A 12,750-nucleotide genomic window follows, 5' to 3' on the forward strand; every position below is an offset into this window, starting at 1 on the left:
CTTCTGCCCCTCCCACTTCCTTAACACCCAAGGGGTAGCTATGGGCACCTACATGAGCCCACGCTATGCCCACCTCTTCGTTGACTACGTACAGTCCACGTCTGAAGCCTTCACCAGTTATACTCCCCAACTTTTCTTCGGCTACATTGACAACTGCAGTGGCACTGCTTCATGCACCCATGCTGAGCTCGTCAATTTAATCAATTTTGCCTCTAACTTCCACCCTGTCCATAAATTCACATGGGCCTCCTCTGACCTCCCCCCCCCCCATGTTCTTGATCTTGCTGCCTCCATCTCTGGAGACAGACTGTCAGCCGACATCTTTTACAGACCTACTGATTCCCATGTCTATCTCAACTATACTACTTCTCACCCTCTCTTCTGTAAATTCTCTTTACTCAGTTTCTTTGCCTCTGCCACATCTGATCCCAGAATGCGTCTTACTGTTCCAGGACATCAGAGATGTCTTTCTTTAAAGAACAGGGTTTCCCTCCCTCTAATATTGATGCTGCCCTCTTCCACATCTCCACCATTTCCTGTACAGCTGCACTCACCCCATCTTCCTGCCTTTGTAATAGTGATAGAGTCCATCTTGTCCTTACATACCACCGCATCAGCCTTCACACCCAACACATTATCCTCTGCAACTTTTGCCATCTCCAACAGGACCCTACCACTAAACACATCTTTACCTTTCCCCACCTCCAGTTTCCACAGGGATCACTCCTTCCATGATTCCCTTGTCCATTCATCCCTCCCCACTAATCTCCCTCCAGGCACTTATCCTCGTAAGCAGCCTAGGTGCTACACCTGCCCATACATCTCCTCCCTCACCTCCATTCAGGGCCCTAAACAGTCCTTCCAAGTGAGGCAACACTTCATCTGCAAACCTGCTGGGGCTGTCTGTTGTGTCTGGTGGTCCCGATGCAACCTCCTCTACAATGGCGAGACCCTTCGTAAATTGGGGGATGGCCTCGTCAAGCACCTCCACACCACCCGCCAGAAGCGGGACTTCCCAGTGGCCAAGTATTTTAATTCCCATTCCCATTCTGGCATGTCAATCCATGGCCTCCTCTTGTGCCAAGGTAAGGCCACCCTCAGGGTGGAGGAGCAACACCTTATATTCCATCTGGTTACCCTCCAACTTGTTGGTATAAATATTGATTTTTCCTTCCGGTGAACAAAATTCCCCTCCCCTTCGTTATTCCCCATTGACCTTTTACTTCTTCTCACCTGCCTATTACTTCCCCCTATTCTCCTCTCCTATAAGATTCTTTCTTCTCAGGCCCTTGAAATTTCCCAACCACTTGGCTTCACCTATCACCTTCCATCTAATCTCATTCCCCTTCCTCCCACCTTTTAATTCAGGCATCTCCCCCCTTCTTTTTCAGTCCTGAAGAAGAGTCTGAGCCCAAAACGTCGACTGTTTACTCCTTTCCATGGATGCTGCCTGATCTGCTGAGTTCCTCCAGCATTTTGTGCGTGTTGCCTTGGATTTCCAGCATCTCCAGATTTTCTTAGTTTGAGCTTTATATTAAAATCATGCCCCCCCTCATATTAGCTATTTCCACTCTGTGAAAAATCTCTGTATGTCCACTCTGTGAAAAGTCTCTGTATGTCCACTCTTCTACACCTCTCATCCTTCACTGCTAAGGGAAGGCCACTTTATTAGGTACACCTTGTACGTTCATAGTCTTCTGCTGCTGCAGCTTATCCATTTCCAGGTTCAACGTATTGTGTATTCAGTGATGCTCTTTGGCACACCACTGTTGTAACAAATGATTATTTGAGTTACCGTCACTTTCCTGTCAGCTTGAACCAGCCTGGCCATTCTCCTCTGTGCTCTTCCATTAACAAGGCATTTTCACCCACAGGACTGCCGCTTCCTGGATGTTTTTCGTTTCTCTGTAACTTCTAGAGACAGTTCCATGTGAAAATTCCAGGTGATCAGCAGTTTCTGAGATACTCAAACCACCCCATCTGGCACCAACAATCATTCCATGATCAAAATTACTTAAATCTCATTTCTACAGGTGCAGAGAGAAAAAAGTCACTGAGTTAACATTCTGAGTTGATGAACTTTCATTGGCACCCATGTTAATGTAATCTCTCCACAGCATTGTTTTACAGGCATCTCAGATAATGGTTGCTTGTAATGAGATGTGTCCTGTGAGCTGAAAATATACTGTGTGTACCCGTAAACAAAGGAACTTCTGTGTATTTCTTTAACATATAAAATGAATGGGTTTAAGTAGACTTAATTTGATATAAGAATATTTAATAGAAGAATATTAGGACTACTGCATAGATGCATAAATAGAAATACAATGTCATAGCCATTACTGAAACTTAGCTGTCATAAGGGCAGGATTGACCGCTAGATATTCTGGAGTTCAGATGTTTCAAAAGCAATAGTGAGGGAAGGTAAGGGGGAGGAGATGTGGCATTGCTAATCAGGGATAGTATTACAGCTACAGAAAAGGAGGATGTCATGGAGAGATTTTCTACTGAGTCATTGTGGGTGAAAGTCAGAGTTGGAATTACTCTATTGGGTTTATTGGTCCTTCTGTAGACCCCCAACAGCAACAAGGACACTAAGGAGCAGATCAGTCAGCTGATTTTCAACCTCTCATTGCTACGGTCAGAAGCTCCCACCTGCTTCAAAAAGGCAGCAATTATACCAGTGCCTCAGAAGTGAGCTGCCTTAATGACTGTCGTAGAGTAGCACTCACATCTACGGTGATGAAATACTTTTGAGAGGTCGGTCATGGCTAGAATCAACTTTTGCCTCAGCAAGCACCTGTACGCACTGCAATTTGCCTATCGCCACCATAGGTCTACGCCAGACACAATCTCAATGGCTCTTCACACAGCCTTAGATCAGCTAGACAATACAAACACCCACGTCAGGATGCTGTTCATTGACCATAGCTCAGCGTTTAACACCATCGTTCCCATAGTCCTGATTAATAAGCTACAGAACCAGGGCCTCTGTAATCCGATCCTCGACTTCCTAGCGTGAAGACCATAATCAGTGTGGATTGGTAATGATCTCTCCTCCTCACTGACGATCAACACTGGTGCACCTCAGGGATGTGTGCTTAGCCCACTGATCTACTCCCTCTATACCCATGACTGTGTGGCTAGGCATAGCTCAAATGCCATCTATAAATTTGCTGATGACACAACCATTATTGGTAGAACCTCAGATGGAGATGAGAGGTGTTGCAGCGAGTGGTGTCAGTAAGACGAAAGAGCTGATTGTGGACTTCAAGAAGGGTAAGACGAAGGAACACATGCCAATCCTCATAGAGGGATCAGAACTGGAGAGAGTGAGCAATTTCAAGTTCCTGGGTGTCAAGATTTTTTGAGGATCTAACCTGGTCCCAACATATCAATGCAGTTATAAGAAGGGAAGACAGCGGCTATATTTCATTAGGAGTTTGAAGAGATTTGTTTTGTCACCTAAACACTCGAATAATTCTATAGATATACTGTGGAGAGCACTCTGACAGGCTGCATCACTGTCTGGTATGGGGTGGTGGGAGAGGTTACTGCCGAGGACCGAAAGAAGCTACACAAAGTTGTAAAATTAGACATCGCCATTTTGTACTCGGACTTCACCCCCGTAGTATCAAAGTCATCTTCAAGGAGCAGTGCCTCAGAAAGGCAGCGTCCATTATTAAGGACCATGAGCATCTTTTCTCACTGTTACCCTTGGGTAGGAGGTACAGAAGCCTGAAGGCACACACTCAGTGATTCAGGAACAGCTTCTTCCCCTCTGCCATCTGATTCTTAAATGGACATTGAACCCGTGAACACTACCTCACTTTTTATATTATTTCTGTTTTGCACTATTTTTAATCTAACTATTTAATTTACATATATATACTTACTATAATTGATTTACTTATTTGTTTCCCTTCTGTATTATCATGTACTGCATTGTACTGGGGCTGCTAATTTAACAAACTTCACAACACATGCTGGTGATAATGAACCTGATTCTGATAATAGGGTTGTTGTCGTAGGTGATTTCAACTCCTTAGAACAAAAGTTTAGATGGGACGAAAAATTGTTAGGTGTGTCCAGCAAGGATTTCTGATACAGTGTTTGGATAGTCTGTCCAGAGGAGAGGCCATACTGAATTTAGTACTAGGTAATGAACCTGGTCAGGTATCAGATCTCTCAGTAGGTGAGCATTTCAGAGATAGTGACCACAATTCCCTTTAGCCTAGCCATGGACAAGGATAGACGTAGACAGAAAAGAGTTGGCGAAGAGCTAAGTACAATGATATTTAGTTCAAAGGGAGGTGCACAGTGGATGTGTGGAGGATGCTCAGGGAGCACTTACATGGCATTCCGGATAGGTTTGTTCCATTGAGGCAATGAAAGCTTGGCAGGGTGAAGAGAGGTGGAACATTTAGTCAAGAGGAAGAAGTATACTTACGGTTTAGGAAGGAAAAATTGGACAGGGCTCTTGAGAGTTATAAGGTATCCAAAGAGAATTAGGAGAGGCAGAAGGAGCTATCAGAAGGCCTTGAGCACTTTGCTTCGGTGTTCATCAGTGAGGGACCTTGATGAAAATGAGATCAGTGTAAAACAGGCTAATGTGATGGAGCATGTTAGGTTTGATAAGGGGGCACTGTTGGAGCTTTTGAAGAACATTAGGATAGATAGATCCCTGAGGCTGGACAGAATATTCCTCTGGTTACTATGGGAATTCTTCCTGGAGATCTATGACTAGTGGTGTTCAGCTGGGACATGTTTCCAGACCCCAGCTCTTTGTGGTTTTTATAAATGACTTGGATGAGGAAGTGGAAGTCTGCAGGTGACACAATGGTTGTGGATAGCAGAGAAGGTTGGTTGGAGGGTACGATGGGACATTGACAGAATGCAGAACTGAACTGAGGAGTGGCAGATGGAGTTCAGTGCAGAAAATTGCGAAGCACACTTTGGAAGGTTGAATTTTGAGGCAGAGTCCATGGTTCAAGGGAGGATTCTTGAGCATGGGGGGGACAAAGGGATCTTGGGGTCCTAGTCCACAGACCTCTCAAAGTTGCCACACAAATTGATAGGGGAGCTAAGACTGGGTACAGCGTGTTGGCCTTCATTAGTTGGGGGACTGAGTTCAAGAGCTGTGAGATAATGTTGCAGCTCTATAAAACTTCGGTAAGACCACACTTGGAATATTATGTTCAGTTCTGCTTGTCTCATTATAGGAAAGATGTGGAAGCTTTAGAGAGGGTGCAGGGGAGATTTACCAGGACATTGGCTGGAATAGAGAACACGTCTTTTACGAGGAAAGGTTGAGCAAGCTAGGGCTTTTCTCTTTGAAGTGATTAGGAGGAGAGGTAAACTGATAGAGATGTGTAACATTATCAGTGGTACAAATAGAGTGGACAGCCAGCGCCTTTTCTCCAGGGTTGCAATAATTAATAGCAGAGGACATTCTTTTAAGCTGAGTGTTTGGGGCAGACGTCAGAGGTAGGTTTTTTTACATAGAGTTGTTGGTACGTGCCTGGGATGCACTGCTAGGGCTGGCATATTAGGGACATTTAAGAGACTCTTAAATGGTCACATGGACAAATGAGAAATGGAGGTTTATAGCCTACGTAGGAGAGAAGAGTTAGATTGACGCAGAGTTGTTTAAAAGGTCGGCACAACATCGTGGGCTATGGGCCTGTACTGTATTGTTCTATATGTTTAATGTTCTACGGCTCCTTTGCATATCTTCTGGTTTGAAGTTTACACGCAAGTCATACTGAAGACTTGAAGGTACATAGCACAAAAGCTTCAAAAAATATAGAATGCTGTACAAAAAGAAAGAAATACACATCCACACAGATATACACATGCAAATATTGGATTTATGGCACATTAAATATCAGAAAGGAGACAACCCGCAATATTAAGGTTTCAGTACATTTTAAGAGTTCAGTTCATTTTAATAATACAGCATAGATCTCTGGGTTCATTTCAGAGATACATAGTGAGATTTGATTACAGTGTTACATGGTGGGCATTCAAAAAAAGTTTGTTTTGGCCCGTGTTGAACTATATTTGCTATTGGGGTGCACATTATTATTAAAATTCGCTAACAAAAGTTCCATTGACAAAACTTCATTGTTTAGCCCTTTTTACAAATAAATATAAACATAGAAAAATGTAGTTACATTCGACAGAATATATTTATGTACTGTACAATTACAGCCGAGCCCCAAGATAACTAGGCGTTAAAATGATTTAAAAGGACACTTAGAATCTGGTGCAATTGGCTATTAGGTGCAGGCACAAATGCCAGTCATCACAGTTTAAAATAACGAGAGTTTGTACATGCACTCATCTTCCATGACCAACTGCAATTTACTGTATTCAAAGCCATTGAACATGCTGAACATGGAACCAACTTCTGAAGGGCGCCATTACGCAGTATTCGCAAGGGGGCACTTCAGTTCAGAATACTTAAATAAAGTTATCACTCATCGGCTCAGATGGAAAGTAAACAGTACGTTTTTAATCGTCCACCTAAACTTGACGTTTGGTAGATAATTACAGGGGAAGAGTTACAGTATTAGTTTGATCTTGAAATGTGCAAAACTAATGAGTTACAATAGTTTTCAATATGAACATGTTAAAAGATAAAGTTTCAAACACAGCTTTGAACAATTAGTTACGTTTGTAGACTGCTGTGGAGGTATGTGGCATATCAACTCCCCCGGTCTTCTTGGAGCACTAACTATTTGACGAAGAGTGGTCCCTATCTCACTTCAGAATTCTAAAGGAAAAAGATGAACGATTTGCTCCAGGTTATGTAAACTGCCAATGTGAAAAGTCCCTTGGTGTACTGCAGCTGTTCCTTATCTTGGTAACTTTGAAGTGTGCAATAGAAATAGACTAACTGAAATTTGAATGAATTTATCATGCTATATAAACGTTTTTTTTAAAGCAACATTTTTGCTTGAAAAGTGAATTTATAAGCCAAAGAATGTAGCTGAAAGTCACGTTTAGAGGAAACATAGGGCTTGGTGCCACATATTTGCCCATTATCACCAACATTAGATGATGCCTCAGACCCCTGCTCGCAGAGAAACTCTCCGGATCCTGACTTTTTGTGGGCTGAGCCACTGAACGGCTACTAACTGTAATTAATCTGTTTAATTTAGAACTTTACTTAGATTTACATTCTCTGAGTCTACAGCTGTCATTAAGACTGAGCCAGACCCTAAGTAAAGAGCAGAGGAAACCTACCATCTTACAAGACTGCCATCTCACTTGCCCCTTCAACCATCTCCTGCCCCTTCTGTGGAAGAGGCTGTGGTCAGATGAGTCACTTCAGAATCCACAATACTAGACAGGATATAAGATATCCTCAATCCTGGAGAACTGCCCAGAAGTAGGTAAGAGAGACTGATCTTTATCACCCAAGTAACATATTCCAATGAACTAAAATAGATACATCTGTAATACCTACTACAACATGGCTGATATGAATTTGTGCTATTGGTTGTTGTGACATTGGTTCCGTTTTTGGATAATGGACAACCATAGATTGCAATGTAAAGTGCAGATGACCAAATAGACAAAAAGATCAATTCCAGACATCAATTAATAACTCATCATCAGTTAGTAACTGCTTTGAGTACTGGCACTGTCAGTGTTGATTACATAACCAGTGATGATTTCTTCTTCCCTTCTCGTAATCATCAGGATGAAATTTCTCCCTGTACAAAGCTTAGAGAAATAAGCTGTAATGTATTCTCAAAGCAAGGAATATTCGTCATCAAACACTGATCATGTTCTTCTCAGAAGAATTCTATTATCTTTACTTTTAAAAAGAAACCGTAAATGGTTTTTAAAAACCAAAGTTTGTTGAATGGTGAGATGTAACGTGTCAAAAGAACACTCAATTTTTCTCTTGGGAATCCGGACTTAAGATCCAAGAGAGAAAATAAAGAACCATTTCAGTTAAGATACAGGAATCCCTTTTGGCATCAGTTTTCATTCCAGTGTCTTTGGTTGCATGTGTGATTAGCTTCTCCAAGTTGTACTCCAGACAATAGGATGAAACTTAACCCCAAGTTGTGCACCGCCTTCCTCACAGATGGCTTGTTCTATACAGAGGATAAAACATTTCAAAGCATGAGAAAAAAAAATCAAATCAGTTTAGGCAAGTTATGGAAAGAAACAAGAAGCAGTTATTTGAGAAGCTAATCATCTAAAAGGCAGTAAGTATTAGTGAGCTGAAAAATCTATCTCACCCAGGTGAACTGAAGTATGGATTTGGTATAGGAAATGATAAATGTATTGTGGCAGGAAGGGAAAGCAGGTGTAAAACTAAAAGTAGATCAGTAGATCAGACTAGAATTACAAAAATAATAAAAGAATAAAACTAAAGGCTCTAAATAAGCACATTTAGCATTTGATAAACAGGCAAACATCTAGTACAAATACAAATATGAACTAATAGCCATTATAGAAACACAGTTGTATATTGATGTAGACTGGGACCTGAATATTGAAGAGTACATGATATTTAGACAGGACTGGAAACTAGTAGGAGGTGGAGGAGTGGATCTGATAATTAATGATGAAGATAGCCTGAGCTCAGGAAACTAGGATGTTGAAGTGGTCTGGGTATGGAAGACAAATAAAGACTTGGAATGTATCAGCAATATTCCACGTAAAAGGTTGGTGGAAGCAGACAAATCCCAAATTTCAAAGGGAATTTGGATATTTACTTTAAAATCTATGCAGGCTAGAGAGAAATAGGTTTGGGGAGTGAGACTGATTGCAAAGTACTTTCAAAGTACAAATCACATGCACAATGTATCCACTAACTTAGCACATACTATATTATTCCAACAGTGGTAGTGATAAAAAAAAAACACAATTTTTACAGCTTCATGATTTCAGGATGTCCCAAAGCTTGGTAAAACCAATAAAGTTTCTTTGAGTATAGTGACCAGTGTAATGCGTGCAATGGGTAGGGTATATACCCACTCAATAATATTCAGACTTGAGGAATCTCCGCTCCCAAAGGTTAGTGCCAATGGGATCGAAGGCAAACTGTTAAATTAGATCCAAAACTGGCTTAGTAATAGGGAACAGAGGGTAATGGCAGAGAACTGCCTTTGTGCTTGGAAATCTGACCAGTAGTTTACTACAGGGTTACTGATTGTTGTCTATAATAACAATCTGAATATGAATGTAGGAGGTGTGATTAGTAAATTGGCCAGTGACACAAAAGTTGGTGTCGTTGATAGAGAGGAGGATAGTCTTAAGTCAGAAGAAGGTACTGATCATTTGGTAAAATGAGCAGAACTGTGACAATTAGAAATTAATTTTGATAAGTGGAAGCTGATGCACTTTGGGCGGACCAACAGGAGTAGGACATGCAGAATGAATGGTAGAGCCAAGGAACAGAGCAAGCTTGGTGTACAAATCTAAGGATCTCTGGAGGTGGCAGCATATATGGGTAAGCTGGTGAAGGAGACATGGGAGATAGGTGCCTTCACGGCGTATAGAATGTAGGAGCCAACTGAGATATAGAATACAAGAGCTAGAGGTAATGATACATGTTTATCAAACATGGGTTAGGGCACAGCTAGTGTTCTGCGGTTCTAGTAACTACATTATAGGAAAGACATGATTGCAGTGGAAAGGATGCCAAGGAAATTCACCAGTACATTGCCTGGGACATATTGGTTGACTTGAGGAGAGATTGGATAGGCCGGGTTTTCATGAAGTGGAAGAGGCTGAGGGGAGGTCTGATTGACCTATACAAAATCATGAAGGGTACAGACAAGGGAGATGGTAAGGAACCCTATCCTGTAACAGAGGCGTCAAAATCTGGAAGACCAGAGCAAGTGGGAGATGGAAGCAGGTACTCCACAATGTTTAGAACTATCCAGGAACGCACTTGATTTGCCAGGCTAAAAAAGGGGTTTGGGCCTGAAACGTTGACTGTTTATTCATTCCCATAGATGCTGCCTGACCTGCTAAGTTCCTCCAGCATTTTGTGTATGCTGCTATAGATGGCTAGTGACCAGCTGGTAGATGGGATTAGTGTTGGTGGGTATTGGTAGTTGGTGTAAACATGGTGGGTCTCAGGCCCTGTTTTTCTACAGTATGTGAAACTATGATTAAGTCCAAAACCGAGAAATACATTTAGAAAACACATCCACTTACCTCAGTTTGCTCTTGCATTTGCTTTTTCCTGAGGTTTATATTTCTTTTTGTTGAAATCTTTAAGTTTACCAATAAGAAATTTTTTGTCATCTCCCTCCTGTGTCAAGAAGATTTGCAGATTATGTGTTAGTGTGGCACATTATAACTTAATAAATCACTGAAAATTTATAACCAGTTCAAATCAGCTCAAAATAACGGAATATCAGGGAGAGATCTCATTGCTACAGATTAAAACCTGAGCTGAAACTCTCCATTTAACAGCTTTCAAGACAATCAAGCCCTTCATTAAACTTTTAACAAAGTGGAACAATTGAGTGACCATTTTATTTGTTACCTCCTATACCTCATCAAGTGGCCACTGAGTCTACGCTCGTGGTTTTCTGCTGCTGTAGTCAATTCACTACATGTTCTGACATGTCGAGCATTCAGATTTGCTCTTCTGCAAACCACTGCTGTTATTTGGGTATCTCTCGTCTTCCTGTCAGCTTGAAACAGTCTGACCTCTCTGTTTAACAAGGTATTTTCACCCTCAGAACTGCCACTCACTGGGTGTTTTTTTTTGTTTTTTTTTTCCACACCATTCTCTGTAAACTCTAGAGACTGTTGTGTGCGAAATCTCAGGGTATCAGCAGTTTCTGAGGTACTCAAATTGCCCCGTTTGGCACTAGCAATTATTCTACGGTCAAATTCACTTAGATCACATTTCTTCCCCATTTTGATGCTGGGTCTGAAGAACAAATGAATCTCTTGAACACTTCTGCATGCTTCTATGCGCTGAGTTGCTGCCACATGATTGACTGATTAGATATTTGCATTAACGAGCAGGTTTATACAGGTTAATGTGGACACTGAGCATATACAAACCAAGTTATAACTTGAGCTGATGTATTTACATTGTAATAAGAGCTATCATTCTTAATATGTACCCTGCCAAATGAAATCTTCAATTAATAGCTGAAATGATTTCCCAAATTAATTTAATGACATTCACATTTATCAGATGGGTGGGTTAGGAGCACACGGTTTGGAGGAATGGCAATCAGAAAAAAGGTGAGGAGAATTTAGGAGCACTGCCAGAAAGAGTGGTGGAAATAGATCTAATCATCATTTTCAAAATGAAGATGGGTATAGTCACAAAAAGAAAAAAAAATGTAGTTAGAGCAATGGGACCAGTTCCAGGAATGGATTTTTTCCAAAATGGGTGGCTTTGTTAAATAGCTGAAACAATCATGATATGCTAAATATATTTTGTAATCTAAGGCAATTATTTTAAACATAAAATAACTGATGTCCAACAGCCATCACAAATGTGTTTCATAAATATGAACTTTTTGAAATTTCTTTCTCTTGTAATATAGCAGATCTGATGACCCAATAAAACTATCAGTTCCATTTTAATGACTTAAACAAGAACTTGATGAGACCTACAAAACATATTGACAATAATTTTTAATAGTGCTCTTCAATCCACATTTTTTGTAGACTGCACAATTCTCTTTACCATTCACATATCAAAAATAAATAACGTTTTCAATGAAGGTGACTGATTTCCATTAATAAGATGAATAGCTCAATTAAAGCATATAATGATGGAAGTTCTGGATACTTACATTCATAATTTGTTCATTTAATAGTTTAATTATCTTCTTTTGACCATCCAGAACTTGCCAGTGGAAATAAATTACAATGCTGAAAAAGAAAATTAGATTGCTAAATCTTGAACACAATAGACAAATTTTCAGTTATACCATGGAAAACATGACCTTAATACTAACCAGTACACCACAATAGACTGAACGTCCTTCCTCCTTTCTTCATTGACACAGACTAAAATAACAGTCTTGTTTTCAATCATTTTTTGTGTATATTTGGCTTTCTGTCCAGTTTACTACACTGATCTATACCAACTTTTATTGCTTGAACAATGCAGGAACTCTAATTATTAATCTTAACCATTAAGACTAATTAATGTCAAGTAAAACTTTGCAAGGATAAATTATATCACATTCAAATAACCAAACTATACAGTTGTATTTTGTGGTCTTGTCTGCTTTCCAAGAAAGGAATCATTGAGTAGGAATTGAAAAAACTATGTACTACAAGTTTGGACTTAAAATCATCGGAAGTTTTCAATTGCCTTGCAGCTAAGTGGGGCATTGCAAAAACATAAACCCAATGAATCATCCAAACCTGCCTTTACTAAGATTGCATATTTGTTCCATCTAACTAATGACACAGATCATATAATCAGTATTTGTGGGCCCTCGTTCTGAATCCAAGGAATGACTGGGGCTGTTGTAAAGGGGAAATTACCATGATGAAACCGATGGATTTGGGTTCAGGCTTGCCCTGCTGCATGGAGGAAGGAACACATCATCTCACAAGCTTCCTGTCCCTCTAGTCAGCTACCTCCTCCCCCATCTGTGGAAGAGTCAAGTTCAAACTTCAAAGAAAATTTACTATCAAAATACTTAAGATCTACCTTGAGATTCATTTTCTTGCAGGCAGTTACAGGAAAAAATTAAATACAACAGAATTTTACGAAAATCTATACATGAA

General features: G+C 40.4%; 1 protein-coding gene across 3 annotated transcripts in view; it reads right to left on the minus strand.

The window, feature by feature from the left end:
• Positions 1–5,850: 5,850 nt before the first annotated feature.
• Positions 5,851–12,750, minus strand: part of LOC140187135 (transmembrane channel-like protein 6) — a 107,894-nt gene continuing 100,994 nt past the window's right edge. For all 3 annotated transcript variants that reach the window (XM_072242114.1, XM_072242112.1, XM_072242113.1), the window contains exons 20-22: positions 11,802–11,880; positions 10,192–10,288; positions 5,851–8,114 (exon numbers count right to left, since the gene is read on the minus strand). In XM_072242114.1, the coding sequence (XP_072098215.1) occupies positions 10,193–10,288; positions 11,802–11,880 (175 nt within the window). In that variant the 3' untranslated portion in view covers positions 5,851–8,114; position 10,192. The remainder of the gene's footprint in view (positions 8,115–10,191; positions 10,289–11,801; positions 11,881–12,750) is intronic.

The sequence above is a fragment of the Mobula birostris genome, chromosome 24 (assembly GCF_030028105.1).
Source record: "Mobula birostris isolate sMobBir1 chromosome 24, sMobBir1.hap1, whole genome shotgun sequence".
Classification (NCBI taxonomy): domain Eukaryota; kingdom Metazoa; phylum Chordata; class Chondrichthyes; order Myliobatiformes; family Myliobatidae; genus Mobula; species Mobula birostris.